This window comes from Accipiter gentilis, chromosome 34 (genome assembly GCF_929443795.1).
Source record: "Accipiter gentilis chromosome 34, bAccGen1.1, whole genome shotgun sequence".
In the NCBI taxonomy this organism is placed as follows: domain Eukaryota; kingdom Metazoa; phylum Chordata; class Aves; order Accipitriformes; family Accipitridae; genus Astur; species Astur gentilis.
Genome location: NC_064913.1, coordinates 9,420,899 through 9,436,267, shown reverse-complemented (window position 1 = coordinate 9,436,267; position 15,369 = coordinate 9,420,899). Strand labels below are relative to the sequence as shown.

At 35.7% G+C, this 15,369-nt stretch overlaps 1 protein-coding gene across 1 annotated transcript in view; it reads right to left on the bottom strand.

Moving 5' to 3' along the window:
- LRRIQ1 (leucine rich repeats and IQ motif containing 1) overlaps positions 1 to 15,369 on the bottom strand; it is a 111,652-nt gene that overhangs the window by 52,741 nt on the left and 43,542 nt on the right. Inside the window, exons 18-19 of the mRNA XM_049792260.1 lie at positions 953 to 1,042; positions 107 to 231 (exon numbers count right to left, since the gene is read on the bottom strand). Coding sequence (XP_049648217.1) covers positions 107 to 231; positions 953 to 1,042 — 215 coding nt within the window. The remainder of the gene's footprint in view (positions 1 to 106; positions 232 to 952; positions 1,043 to 15,369) is intronic.

Sequence of the window (15,369 nt, the reverse complement as noted above, 5' to 3'; positions counted from 1 at the left end):
CAAAAATAGCAAAAGCATCAGAAAACAGCCTCAAGTTCTCCTCCTTTTCATTTCTGCCAAATCCAAATGAACTAAATATAATGAAAAAATATATTATTTAACTTACCTGCTATGAAATTGGATATTTTCTGCTAAGTATGAATGTGGTCTGTTAACACATTGCCAAGCTTCTTGTGGTGACAATGGCAAACTATTTGAATGTTCACTGGAATTTGAAGGCCTAGAATACTTCTAAGTAAGACAAAGGAAAAAACCGCGGTTGATGATTCCTGCAAGTTTGAGTTTAAAATGTGCAGGGTAACCTGCACCAGGGTTTACAGAGTCTTTTACTGTTACAGAAAGGATTCCTAATGGTGATGTGCCAATTACAGACCTTACCTTCAACTAACTAAATGGGGCAAAAAGGTGACTTTAGTTACACTTAACATCCCCAAATATAATGAATTATACATTTATAAGACTCCTTTCTTTTAATTGTAGGAAATAAAACATTAGTAATACTATGCTTGTAACAAGAAGAGAAAACCCTACCAAAACAAAAAGCTACAACTTCAAAGTTTATCAAATAACTAGCAGACATTACAGTTCAATGACCTTTAACTGTTCTGAAAACATTCAGCTGTTGTCATATAATGCAGATCTTAGTATTTTTAAAGTAGTGTGTCAACTAGCAATTTTTAATCCATTGCCAAATGTACAGATGAAGCACATCATCTTTTTTTCTGCTACTGTGAAGTAAAGTGTTGAAATAAATCCAAAATAAAGAAAAAACTAAGCAAATGAAAGAAAAGCTAAAAGAAAAATTGCATCTGGAGATGAGGAGGAAGTCTGAGACTTCTAAAAGTAATTGTGTTTTTCAAGTCAATAGATTGTCATATTAATCACCCCAGAACAGCATATCCTTAAGGAATGAATAAAGACTGAAGAGTAAGAAGTTTCTGTGACATGTTACCTTTGGCCAGTGCAGCTGGTTTGAGAGCAGGAGTGTTTTTGAAGGGAAACGGGTGGAATCTAGAGTTAGCCATTCCTTCTCTAATGCAGCCTGCATGAATGAGTAAAGTCAAATAGTGCACCGATAAAATCAGTTTAGTTTTGATAACTTTTGCAAAGTCTCTTTTAAATTGTCTTACATACTGTTTCAAGTGTTTTCAAGTCATATATCAGAACTGCCACCTGCAGAGCAATTGCACTTAAAACACCTTTGGAGATGCTGTGTTGTACTGTTTTATTTTAAACAAATCAGATTAACAGTATTTGTGGGTTGTGGTTTTTTTCTGTTTTTGGTTTTCTTTTGTTTTGTTTTTTAAATAAGATGCATCCCCTCCTTCTCAAATTCTTGTAATTTTATCCCAGCATTGTTAGTAAACCCAAGTTATTAAAAAAGACTGCCAAACTCTGAAAAAATACAGACCTGAGATACTTAAAAGCCTAAAGAACATGAACAGCTTTGTTTGCTGTTTTTGAGTAATTGAGTATTTTATATCCAGATGTAGGTGCCCGATTCTGTCAAACTTGCTTTTGTTGAGTTGAACTGAATTGGTGAATAGTTTTCATTGAAATCTGGGGTTAAAAAAGTAAATGCTATATGTACTTATTCCTTCAATTAATTTTATTTTTGATGTAATGGAATAATTTGCAAACAAAATAATAGCTTGGAATGAAGAGCGATGACAGAATTGGGCGTTAACTGGTCTCCAGCACTTCAAGGCAGAATTCAGTTTTCTTTCATAAAAACAAAATTTAGATTTTGTTTCAAACTTATGACTTATTTTTCTTATATGTTGTTGATTTTTTTGACCACATGTTCTTTCAATATATTCTGATAAATGAGAGAAGTAAATTTCTCCCACACAGTAAGCAAATACCTTTGAAGAATTCGGCTTCACTTACACAGGGCTCAGTCATTCAGGCTGTTCTTACTTCAGCAGCCTGGGGTTCATTCTTTTGAAAATGTCTCATTTATAAAACTGGACTACTTTTCTCCCAGTCATAGACTATTTCAGATTGCACTGATTTCTGACCCTGAGAAATTATCCTAACTTTGGATACCTTACTGTGTAGTTTGTGTAAACAGGACTTTGCAGAGCCTTAGACTGGTGAACAAGAAGGTTTTCCAAGGCCTTTGAAATTCTGAGAGACAAATATTCCAGCTATTTTGAAAAGGTTACTTCTGTACTGGTTGCATGATTTGGTCACTCTAAGATCACTCTCTTTCTTTATAAGGGAACTGTGAACCGGCATTCTTCTTCCATTCTGACCTAGCTTTTTAAAATAAATTTTCAATAAATTTTGACTTTATTTTCATGTCTTAGAAGGGATGCATTCTTACATCTTTGATTCCTTGTTTCTGGAATTCCCCATTCATTGATTACAGTATGTTTTGGTTTTCATTCTTTTATTTAATAAATCCAGATTAAAAAATCCAGATAAATCCTATGCCCTCATTATTAACAGATAATGTCTCTTTACCACTCTTCCCCTTCTTACCATTTCAATTCATGATAAATATACAACATTATCCTTTTTACCACACCTCCTCGCTCTGGTGGTTATGTATGTTAAGAAATCTATGTAAATAAACTGTAGAGACATGCAACAAACATAACGTATCACATTCTTTAACTGTTACATTTACCTACAACCCACTAACCTATCTCTCTTCAGTGATGACTCTTATGCTGATAATCACTGAGTGGTTGATTCAAATGATTTTCATTAAAAAGAAAAAGGTCACACGTAAAATCTATTCCAGAAGCAGATTGTAGTAAATCAAACCCCAAAGACAATCATTTAAAGATGTGAAATTGGTACAATTTGGACACAGAAAACAAGTTAATATCTCAGCAGAGACAAAGCTATGATGTATTCAAGTTTTGTAATTGCCTGGGGTCCATGGGCAGAATTGTCAAAATGAATAACTATGAAAAAGGGAGAAAATCTGACGAAACACTGCCAGCAAAATTAGGTGTTATTCCTCCTTGTCCTCATTGAATTTACTCTTCAATGGCAATATACAAAGCATATTTCTAGCTTTTCAGATGAGAGGTTTTCACTTATTTTCTAAGTGTGGGCGTGTAATCCAGTCACAGGTAAACTCAATGTCTGCAAAAGTTGTGTCTTCAACTTTGCTGGTGTATAAAGGTATAGAAAAATGGCAAATTTCAGAAGTATTTTTTTTCTTCTCTATTTGCAAAAAAATCAATACAGCAGGGAGAGAGGTAGATTTCCACTTGCACAATTTAAATGCCAATCAACTTAATTAGTGTGTACAATGATGTGTCCATTAATTACCTGGGTACTTAAATACCTTACATTAGCAGTGAATATGATACAAGCTCTACTGCCAGATTTCAGGGCAAGCTTGCATCCTGGCTACTTGAATTTTTACCTCTCTGATGAAACTGTTTGTGACAGAAATCAATAAAATCATGACAAATGAAAACTAACACTCCAAAGCTGTAGCCAATTTTTTGGAACAAGAATCACTTAAGCAAAACAATGATTGAATCCTTTTGCTTTATAGTTGCACTATAACCCAATTGAAGTTCTTTGCTCTTAATATTTAGGTTGAAACTTTTCTCATAAATATTTTCTTAGCCTGGTGTTTGCCATTTATTAATTTAATATTCTCCACAGTGTTTTTATTTCTTTCATAGCCTATAAAATGTCTTTCAGTCTTCTAAGTGTTGAAAAGAAGTGTCAATGAAAATATAAAAGCATGATTCAAAGGTATAAATATGCAAGACAAAAAAAAAAAGGTAACTGATTTATCATTAAGCACATTTAGCACTCCTATGAATGTGCAGCATACTATAACAATATACCACACTCTTGTTTTCTTCAGCCAACAAAAATAAACACATAATTGATTTTCAAATATATGCTCTTCCACTATGTTTATCCCCAGAGATTCTGACAGCACTAAGTTCAAGAAACTTCTCTCCGTATCTTTCCCATAAACACAGTCCTAAATTATAACTAATGCAAAGTTTATTACAGATTTACCAATAACTAAGGCTAAAAACTAGATCCATTTCTACTGACATTGTCCACTAAGAGAAAAAAACCAAAACAACCTGAGATGAATTATGAAGCAAATGAAATGATAATGTTTGATTGTATGGTCTACATAAATAGTTATAGGCATACTATATTTATTTCTAAAGCCAAATTAAGGAATTTATTTCATAAATACTGAGGTATATAACATAGCTTTGCACATATGTGTAAATCACAAACCGTTGATCTAACACACAGTAGTTCATCTGAAGATATCTTTTATGTTTCTGTATCCTCCAAACTTCATTTCCAGTGTTTGTTTCAAATCAAAGACTGTATTGATTATCTTAAAAAGTTTCAGTTTTCACAGGCACACAAAAAATACATACACCTTTCTAATTGTTTGTTAAAACTTCACAGAAATAAATTCACTTTAACTTACTGTTTGAAACACATTTTTAATACTTGCCAAATTTTTCAAGGGCTTCTTTTGTTTATTTGTTTGTTTGGGTTTTTTTGCTAGACTTCATGTTTGTTTTCATTTAGCTCCTGCTCAGGACACAAACAAGATACTTTCACGACTAGAAAGAATACAGACCACCAAATTCACTATTAAACATGATATAATTATCCCTGATATCGTTCTTCAACAAGATGTGAATATATTTGGTTTTGGGGTTTTCTTTCTGAATTTTAATAATAAAACTTCCATAGTATTAGCTATTTCCATTTATCCATTAGGATCAAGAACTTTTTACGCTGATTCACAATGCATTTTTTACCCTTTGAGAGTCTAATCCTACAGGTTTCTTTCTCCCCTTTGATTTTGTAGCTCATCAGTGAACTCTGGAGGCTTAGGGATTTTTTTCATGGCTTATTGTATATAACCTTTTTCATTTTGTTATTCCTTCATTTTTTCCAATATTTATTCTACCCCTTCTTTTGCAAAATGTAACGACTATTTACCATCAAAGTTCTGTGGTCTCAGAAACAGCATCCAATCCTACAATCACCAAAGTCAGTGAGAATGGTTCTACTAGCTTTGATGGGGACTGAATGACCTACTGAAAAGCAGAGTTTTAGTGCAAGCATTATTCAGACATTCTAATTCTAGGCATCTTTTATATGCTCTGGATTACATTCTGGAGCTACATCTTTTATACTGTTGTATTTGAACCATGAACAAAAAATAGCTCACAGGACACAGTGTCAAACCTACACTCGGCTATGAAGAACTTCCACAAGTAAAACTGTCCAAACTGTGAATAATACTATCACATAATGCCTTTCATCTCTCTTAGATCAAGGAGGATCAAAAAAGTATAATAAACCCCAAACCAATCCCCCAAACTGTACTGTGGTTAGAAGCAGAGGATGTAAGAAGGCATTAACAATACAGGCTGAAAAGGAAGGCCAGCATTTGATATGCAACAGCTCTGTTCTGGGTCAGACCAAATATCTGTCTACATCAGTGCTCTGCTTCCAGAAGAGCTCAGTAGCAGATGCTTATGGAAAGAATGAAAGAAGCTGGACACGTTGAGGACAATCCTTCCCTTGGTGTATTCTTTCAGACCTTGGAAATGGTGGTTTCAGGACCTTCTGCTAACATCTAGGAAAAGATTCCTCAACTTAAAACAGTAATCTAACTTCTTATGACAAATATAACCATCTAGTCAGTGTGTTTGCAAGGTCACCTCTATGTCAATCCAGAAAGAATGCAGATCATTTACATCGCTCAGAGCATATAACTGCTGAAGTGGTGAAAAGGCCAACATGTCGGCTGCCATGGGAGCTGAAGCTACCCCAGGGTTCCAAAAATGGTGGACCTCGGAATCACAAGGTGAATCACCATCTGACAAATCTGTGAAACTATTTTTAAAAATTAGGGAGAACTAACTCTTTATACGTCTTTCCTTTCTTCTTTCACTTCTTCATTGACTCATTCACTGTTTGCAGGACAGCAAAGGTTTACCCAGAAAAATTGTTTTACTGCTATTTATGTAGTGCTTTTATTTATATGGTATCTTAAGATAAAAATAGGAAAATTAGCCAACAGAAGAAAATCAATATCCAAAACTCACTCTGAACTCAGAGGCATGACTGGCTCCTGAGCATTACAACAGAATAGGAATGGGAGGGAAAAAAAGCATCTTTTATTAAAACAAATAAATAAAAAAATGTCCACATTACAATTTCACAGAAATAGTGTGTGGAATTCTTTGCTTTTAAAAAAAGATTCACCTTCCAGTTCACCTGCCTGGTTTTGTCTAACCCATTTTTCTGGAATTCTGCTCCCCTCAGTGAGGCAGGCCGTTACTGTCATTCTAAGTCACAACGGCCCTTTTTCAACCAGATTTTACAAATTATCTGCTCTCTCTACATTCAAATTCATTTTTAATAAGAATAATATGTAATAAGAGTAAATAAATAAATAAACCAGAATGAATTTTCCCACTAGGTTTCTCTATAGAATACAAGTTTAAATAAAGTTCTTCAGGTCAGTGATGTCTTTGATTTCTACTTTCCTAGGTTTTAGTGAGTATATTTGAATAGTGCAGTTAAACTCTAGTTCACTCCAAGAAAATAAAACAAAAAGACAAGTGAAAGACACTACTTTAATCCAAGGCAGAACGTTCAACAGCATTCTATGACTATTTCAAATAAGCTGACAAAATCTCTTCTGGGGCAATACATGCCACATGAAGAACTACTTTTCCTAGTATTAGACATCCTGTAGGTTAAAGAATTGCACAGACTGGGAGGAGGAGTGGTCAGGCAGAAGGATCATATGCTGAAGGTTGACCCTGTGGATACTCGCAGCAGAAAAGGGCATACTGCAGCCAGCCATACCGTACTGCCTTTCATCTGGCAGAAAGCTGTAACTTTCTCTCTTGGTTCCTGGCAAACATATTTCACTCTGTGGGGTATTTCATTCGAGCATCATGCTACTCCAGGACAACATCTTTCATTTCTTTTTAAACTAAACTTCATTTCTGCCAAGGCCTAAGCATTCTTTCTAGAAATTTCTTCTCCAAAAGCATAAGTAAGTTTTGAAAAACTTCTTAAAAAATCACAAATTTTTAGCTCTTATAGCTGATACAAAAGGACCAGATCACTTTTCTGTGCTCATTTATATATTGTTGATAGACTGTGACCGAAAACTTCCTTTGAAATTAAAGATCTGAATATTGTTGTGTATTTAGCCTTTTCTTTCATCCAGTCTTTTTAGGAATCAGATTACTCTATGGACTAGCTTTTCTGAGAAACTCAAGTTTTTGCATAAAGCGTAGTTCAATGCTAGGAAGTTGAATATCAATTCAGACCCAGACTTTCTAAAAAACTTCCAAAGGTAAGATAGTACCAAATATGAACATCCTCAGCTGAATCATCTACTAGTTGCATTAAATTCAATCTAAGTTCTGCCATTTTAAAACTATATGCAAATGTGTTGATTTGAACAATTTTATAAAAAACTGTATATAGACTTCTTTTTAATTAGACAGTTTAGGGATATACATTTTATAGAAAATAGATCTCTGAACTGCAAGCAGGAGGAAAAATAGTCTTTTTTCTCTGGGATTGTCTTTAATGCTTTTTCACATATTTTATGTGGTGAAGATAAATAGGTTAGCACCCTACTAAAGGTTATTTTAACCTTTGGCAATGCTTCTTTTTCAGCCCTGTCTTTATATAAGACAAGAGAATTAGGAAAGAAAGCTGGGCATGGCTGCATTCTTACAACTGCTAAAACCAAACAATATTTCAAGCCAAAAAAAGTAGTGAGTATCATATGGATTCCAGAGAAACATTGCAACGATTAATTGACCCCAAGAGATTTTATAGACTTACAAAAGCTGGTTAATTATTAGAGTACACTCTTGTAGGAAAATTACAGGACAAACATAGTTGTGTAGTTGTCCATTTATAAGAAGACTATATTGACAATTACTGGAAAAATCACAACATTCTGTTAAGAAAAACATTCAGGAAAATTTTATTGGGGAATGTCTTCTCCAAATGTCATTTTTCCAAACTGTTTAATAAGCTCAGAAAACTAACTGTTCTCTCAAATTCTAATACACATATTTATACATATTTAATGTATATACCTATGTGTTTTCTCTAAATACGCATGACTAAAATTATGGAAATAATTTATTGTGGAATATACAAAAGTAAATGAATAATGAAAATTTCAGAGACCCTAAAAGTTTTCATTCACAAACAAGGTTGAATATATACACACATAATTAACTCTCCAAAAGTCTGAATCTTATTGTAGTTCATGTCAGTCATTCATGACCTATAATGCCCCCAAGTTTTCTAGAAATGCATTTTTGCCTTAAGCCTGACAGTGTTCAAAGGAAGCTCTGGGTGCTACATCTTTTTTTTTTTTTTGAATACAGGAATAAAAAATACAGATGGGTAAATGGTAACCTCAGCTTCAGAGGTTAGACATGATTTAAGTAAGCATCAGAAATGCATGCTTCAAAAATCTTTTGAGAGTATACCACCACCCACCTCAATAAACATCAGGCTCCTAGCACCTTCAGGCCACCCCTCAAAATTGCTCTAAGACCCCAGATGCAGTCTTTCCCCATCAAAATGACAAGAATCTTCCAAGTCTTCCCCTCTCTGACTCTGCCACACTACACAAACTTTAGCTGATATGGCCCTATAAGCCTTTTTCAAAGTTCTTTGAGCTCTGTGAAAACAAACAAACAAAACTTTCAAGGGGCAATGAATTAAAAAAAAACAACAAACAGAACAGCCAAGGGACACCTCATCCCCACCCCTTAAATACAGTACATTCAAAGAACACACAATTTCAAAGGACGATAACCCAAAATGTTCTATCAAGTTTGGGGAATGAATACTAAAAACACAATAGAAAAAGCTGTACTTCAGCTTGCAGTTTTGTCAAAGGAAGGGAAGTCAGGCAGAAGCAGAGGGTAATAAAAAATAGACTAGTCACAAGTTTATAGTCATCTAACCTTTAATATGTTTCAAAGTTCATGACACATAAAATTTGATTCAACTTCAAGACAACTTTTCCTTTTTGTTTAAAAGTCCCCATTTCAGAAATAAGAACAAAAAAGTATTTGGAAAGAGCAAAGAAGGATTAAGTTTAGAAGCATATATTATTTGAAACTGGTGATAACAAATCTCTAATTACACAAAAAATGCTTAATTCTAAAGAAGATATGTCTTAATCATCTCTCAGCTTCACTTGTACTGTCCTCCTTATATGTCCCTAGCACTAACCTTTCTATTTGAAACAAATTAGGCACAAATGAATCTGCAAGTTTAAATTTGTTGATTTATAAGTCTCAACACCTTAAATCTTTTGGGACCTTCATTGCTACTTTCTGGGAACTTCAAGAGTTTCAGGAACTGATTCTTTGCAATGTTTTCCTATTGTAAACTCAGAATTGTGAAATGATAAATTTCCATGTAAAAATAAAGTTCTGAAGTTTCCATACAAACAAAATGACTAGACTGAGTACGAGGAGATGGTTTTAACAGTGGCATTTAGGATTCTTTAGCCCACTCTATTCAAGGACAAACTAGACAAAGTTAAATATTTTTTAGCTAAAATAAAATTGTGTTATAGGGTCCGAGTGCTATTTTTTCCCTTCTGTTTCCGCTGTTAGAAACTCAAGAACTGCATGGTGAAGAGAGTCCATTAGGACCATAGAACCTTTTCTGTGGTGCTGCTTCCTAGACAGTCAGCCCCTAGCCAACAGTGTTGCAAGGGATGACTCTAGCCCATGTACAGGACCTTGCACTTGCTCTTGTTGAACATGAGGCTCTGGTCAGCCTGTTTATCTAGCCAGTGCAGGCTGCTCTACAGAACACCCTGGTCCTCCAGCATACTGACCGCTGCCCCAATTTGGCATCATCCGCACACTTACTGAGATTGCATTCTGTTCCATCATGCAGGTTGTTAATTAAAATATTAACTATTTTGGTCCCCCTACCATCAATGATGGGCTCCATTAACTACTCTCCACAAGCTGGATTTTGCACCAGAGAACTATTTGAGCCTGGCAGTCCAGTCAGTTTGCCACTCATCTTACAGTTTACTTGTCCAGCCCATACCTCAACAAATTTTGAGAATAAGACAGTGGGAGACTCTCAATGGCCTTGCTAAAATAAAGGCATGCAATATGCACTGCCCTCCCCTTATTCATAGAGCCAGTCACTTTGTGATAGAAAGCAACGAAGTTGATCAGCTCTTGGTAAACCCATGCTGGCTGTTCCCAATCACCTTTTTCATGGGTTTAGAAATGGCTTCTGGGAAGATTTGCTCCACAACCTTCCCAGGAACTGAGACAACGTTGATTGGTCTCTAATTCCCTGGATCTTTCTTCTTGCCTTTCCTGAAGATGTGTGATGTCTGCCCTTTTCCAGTCACCAGTAACGTCCCCCAGCTGTCATGACCTTTCAAAGACGATATAGAGTGACCTCAAAATTACATCAGGCAGCTTGTTCAACCCCCTCGGATGCATCCCATGTGTTCCCTGGGACTTGTATATGTTCAGGTGAGTTAAGCTGTGCTGTGGTTGGATAATATCTATGTTCTAAACTAAAAGGACTTCAGGCTCCAGGCAATGAGACATGCATGGATTTCACTGTGGAGGAGAAAGGAAGCTGACATCTCACTTTCCTCTTTGGTTCCTCCAGAAGTACTGCTATTTAACTCAATTACAATATTGGCTGCATCAATGACCTTTTCTCAAAGAGCACAGAGAAGTCAGGATTGCTCCTGAAATCTGTAAATAGGCATTACTAAAAAATCTTTTTCAATGGAAATCAAGGTATGTGGACATGCTGAATATCAGACATTTAACTAGATCCTTTAAACACAATCTATACCTACACTAAAATGTCTCTTTAACATTACACAAAAATTAGAGAACTTAAGGAAGATATATTAAACGATTTGTTATCCTTAGCTCAACTTTCAAGAGACTCCAGATGCAAATGTACTTCCTGAGAAGAACTGGTGGCACTGTTATTACTTCCATTTACAATGAGGCATTTGGCTTAGAACAATTTTCCTTTGAGGCTACAATAATCAGTCTAAAACTCCACAGAAGTAAGACTTTTATCACTTTTATACATTTTTCCATTGCTTGGCCTGTTTATTCAGTTCCAATGTTTGACTTGGTCTTTAGAGAAATAAGACTAGGAAGTATAATTAATGACATCACTATGATATGTCATACAAGCTAAATACAATTTAGAATAATACTATACCATTTGGCTAAATACAGGTACCAAATAATATCTTTAGTGTTATGCATCATTAGTGGGCTTTCTTTTGGAAAGTATTTGTTTGAATCTGGCTATTTAACCAAGATAGAGACAAGCCATGAAGATAGTTTCTGTTTAAAAATTAAAAGAATTTCAGGTGGCATTAAGAACTGAGATCTCACAGTGGAAGGCCAGAAAGCAATCGGAGCACATTTTGCATAAGCTGTGAAGCTGCAGTGTTAGTAATGGCCACAACTCCTAATAGCTGTGTTTGTGGTTATTTTATCAGATACTGACTGCAACAACCTACTTCCAAAGCCAGGATATCTATCAGATAACTAGAAAACAATTCAGCACTTGAGATAAGCGTCATTGCTGAAAGAGGTAGAAAAGGGTCTTTACATATCTGATGATGCCACAACTGAGAATGGCATGTGATTCGTTAACATAGCAGCTGAAGAAGCAGGATCAGATCAAGAGGTTGTTGATACACACTCATTGAAAAGATTGATCTTCCAATATGTTATTTAGGAGAGTTTTTCCCCTCCCTTTTAAAAGAATAGGATAGACCTAATTAAATTTTCATCATACACTTTTTTGTTTTTCTACAGCACTGTAACTATAAGAAATATGATGAAAAAAGCATCATATTCTTTGCAGTATACAATAAGGAAAGGCTGGATTCTGATCTGACATTTATGAGCAATTACAAGAGCTAGACATGCATGAGAGTGTCAAGACACAAGAAATGTTATGGGAACCTTCTAATCCATAGGCTATACTTATTTCCTGGCACTAGGCAGAAAACAGCTATCACTGTCACAAGCCCATAATCATAAACTCACAGCCTGAGACAAACCACATTATGAAGGATTATCTGAAAAGAAAACAAAACACATTGTATGTGTCTAGTTTGGGCATGTGATAAGAATACTAAAGATGGGAGATGTAAAGAAATTGTTGTTCTAATTGCTGTTTACTTTTCAAGAGTTAGCACGTATAAGGTAGTTTTTATTGTGTGTGTCCCGTCCACGCCCCCCCAAAAAAAAAAGAAAAAAGAAAAAAGAAAAAGAAAACTGCTACCTAGCTGCCATGGAAGGCAAGCAAAAAAAATAGGAATGGCTACGTGTCTGTGTGACTATGTAAAAAAATGTGAAGGAAACTCCTGGTCCATAATTTCAAAAGCTGTCAAAAAGACTGGGACTTTAAAATTCTACATAATCAAACTCAGAAGCAGAACACCACTTCGACTCAGGGCAACAGATTTATTCCCTTTGATGAAGGAAGCAGTGATGGTTTTGGCTTGGTTGCAACTTACAAACTTACTTTCTTTTTGAAGAAGTATGACTAGATAGCCCTGATTTAAACTAAATTCAAAAAATGAAGTTTTGAAAAATACAGCACTTACTTTCTGTTCCATGTAACCATCAATATTGGTACTCATCTTGATGAGAATAAGACATATGTCCATATGCTGACTCAGTGTAGGAAAACAATAATTTATTCAATGGTCACTGTTCTGAGTAGAGTTGTCTTAAAACTGATCATATTCAATTGGTTCAGCTTTCTCGCACACTGGCAAGTTAAGCTATTTTGCATTTGGCTCACATCATATTCTCATCAAGAAAACAGCAATGCTGATGGTTGCATGGTACAGAAATTAAGAGCTGTGTCAAGCAAATGTGTTACCAGATTTTGTCCACCAGAGGTAAAGTGAGCTCTGCCTTGTAGATCATTTGCTACATGGATGGACTGCTGATGAAAGGTTGCCTTAAGAACAGCCTTCTGGAGCATATAGGCTGGAATTCTCCAAAGTCCACATGAAAGACATGAAAATATCGCTAAATACCAAGCTCATACTTTCCAAGACATCTGTTGGCCAGATCTTTCATCTCATCTGGCATAGCCTGTTTGACATTGCACAACAGACACAAAACGCTGCTGCCATCAATTGCCTCTGAATGTCTCTGGCAATGTACGGGAGCTGATATGAATACAAGAAGATATCAGTAATTGCTCAGGTGAAATGGTTACTATTCATGCTACTGCAAGCAAGATTGTGAGCCCTTCCTCCAGCTCAATCACATGCAATCCATTTTTCACATGATATGGTGCCAAACTTGTACTAAAAAATATACCACTGCTCAATGTGCATAAATGAAGTAAACAGAAGATCTTTGGCAAAGACTAGTTTTCCCCATGCTGTTTCGCAGCCTCATCTTCCCCAGAGCACTGGGTACACTGAGTTCATAATGAAGATATTAAACAGTCATTTAATGAAGACTGGTACCTAATGACTTATTGCATTGTGATATTTGCAATTGGTTTAAATAGGTGCTTGCACACCAGTGATTTTGTGGATGCTAGATAATACTCAATAAAATCATTATGACTGAAATCTACATAATACTGGTATAAAAACCACAGTGACTACACCACAAAATAGTGGACTATTCCAAAAACTTTTGGCCAAGATTTAGTACATTTGTATTGGTTTGCAATAAGGAAAGGTTTTTCTGCCCTTCTCTCTCATTTCAGTCACCCTGTCCAACAGTGAAATCCGTAGTACAAAATGGTGTCCAGATATTTTTCTCTTCCTTCACACCCTAGCATATGGGATCTCTTAGCCCAGCAATATGTACTCCTCCCTTCACACTTGTTTGAGGCCCGACAGATAGCCACTGATATCATGTGTCATTATTTGGCTCTGCTTCACCACTTTGCTATAAAACGCTGAGGCCAGAAAGGAGGGAATAGGAAGTATAGACTGTTCCAAGCTTCTGCTGCTTGTTTCTGCAGAAGTAGAAAGTCCATGTGATTTGGTATCGTCCAGCTGCAGAGAATGAAACAGCTAAAGACACATGGAACCAGGCAACCTAGTACTGAGGATGGATAGGCTGGGCCAGGCAGAGCAGTGTATAGGCCCATTATAGTTAAACCACACATTTCTCACAACCAAACTCTTCTGCACAGCCAAGATATATGCTTCAAACAAAACAAAAACAAACAAAAAAAAAAAAAGAAAGAAAAAAAGGAAAAAAATATGACAAATATTGCAGGGTATAATTCTAGTTACAGTCATCAATCTTGAGCACTGAAATTCTTGCTCACTGAACAAAGTATATCCTTCATGGGCATATACATTGTAAATTTATCACATACACTGCTCTGTAGAAAATAGATGTTCTTATACTTTTCATCACAAGAAGCTAAGGGCTTGTGTAACTTATTTGACATCAGTCCCCAGTTCAGCCTTTGAGCCTGCTGTGCAAATTAAAATGTCAGCTCATGGTTCTCCTGTCATGATCAGAGCCTAAACGCTTTCTCTGAGAATTGCTCCCTAAACCCATGTTTTATTTCTTTCCTAAGAAACTCAGTAACAAATTGAAAAAAAGGAAGAAATGTGTGACAACACCAGAGGGTGATGCAGTGCAAGCCTCTGAAATGAGCTGGCCTTTTTTTCCTGCCTTGCCCACTCCTTCCTTGTCTCCCTGGCCTCAGGAGCACCTGCCCAAACGCAACTGCCTTGCTGACAGACAGGTGGAACAAAACTGCCCATGCAGTTTTCAGTTTAGCAATTAAAAAAAAAAAAATTTAAAAAAATTACAGGATTATTTGGGCCTAACAGAGTGAAACAAGGACGGCTCAATTGAATTACAGTATATAAGACTCTGGCCTACTGGCTGAATAATTCAAAACAGGATATTTTCCTTCTTTAATATATGAACAGATACTTCCTTCCTGTGTGAAGAAATAAATCCTTCAACTTTCTGCTTTTTATTATTTTAGAAAGAAGCCAGGGATCAGAGAACATCAACTAATGAGACTGTTCTTTTTTGTATATATATTTCAAATTAAAATGAAAAAAATCCTAAAATTTAAGCCAGATCTCTGTGTTTACACATACACATTTCCTGTCTACCAAATGATCCCTGGGACTCCTGCCTCAAACATTTTGCATGCTCTTACAATAAGGCAGTAATTCTGAAAATGTATCTTAAAATAGCTGCTGAAAGGAGAAGAAAAAAATAAAATTACTCCAACTCATCAAGTCATTGGTAATAATTTCACACAAAGCCCAACTATTTTCTAAGGAGAAGGAGGTGGCAA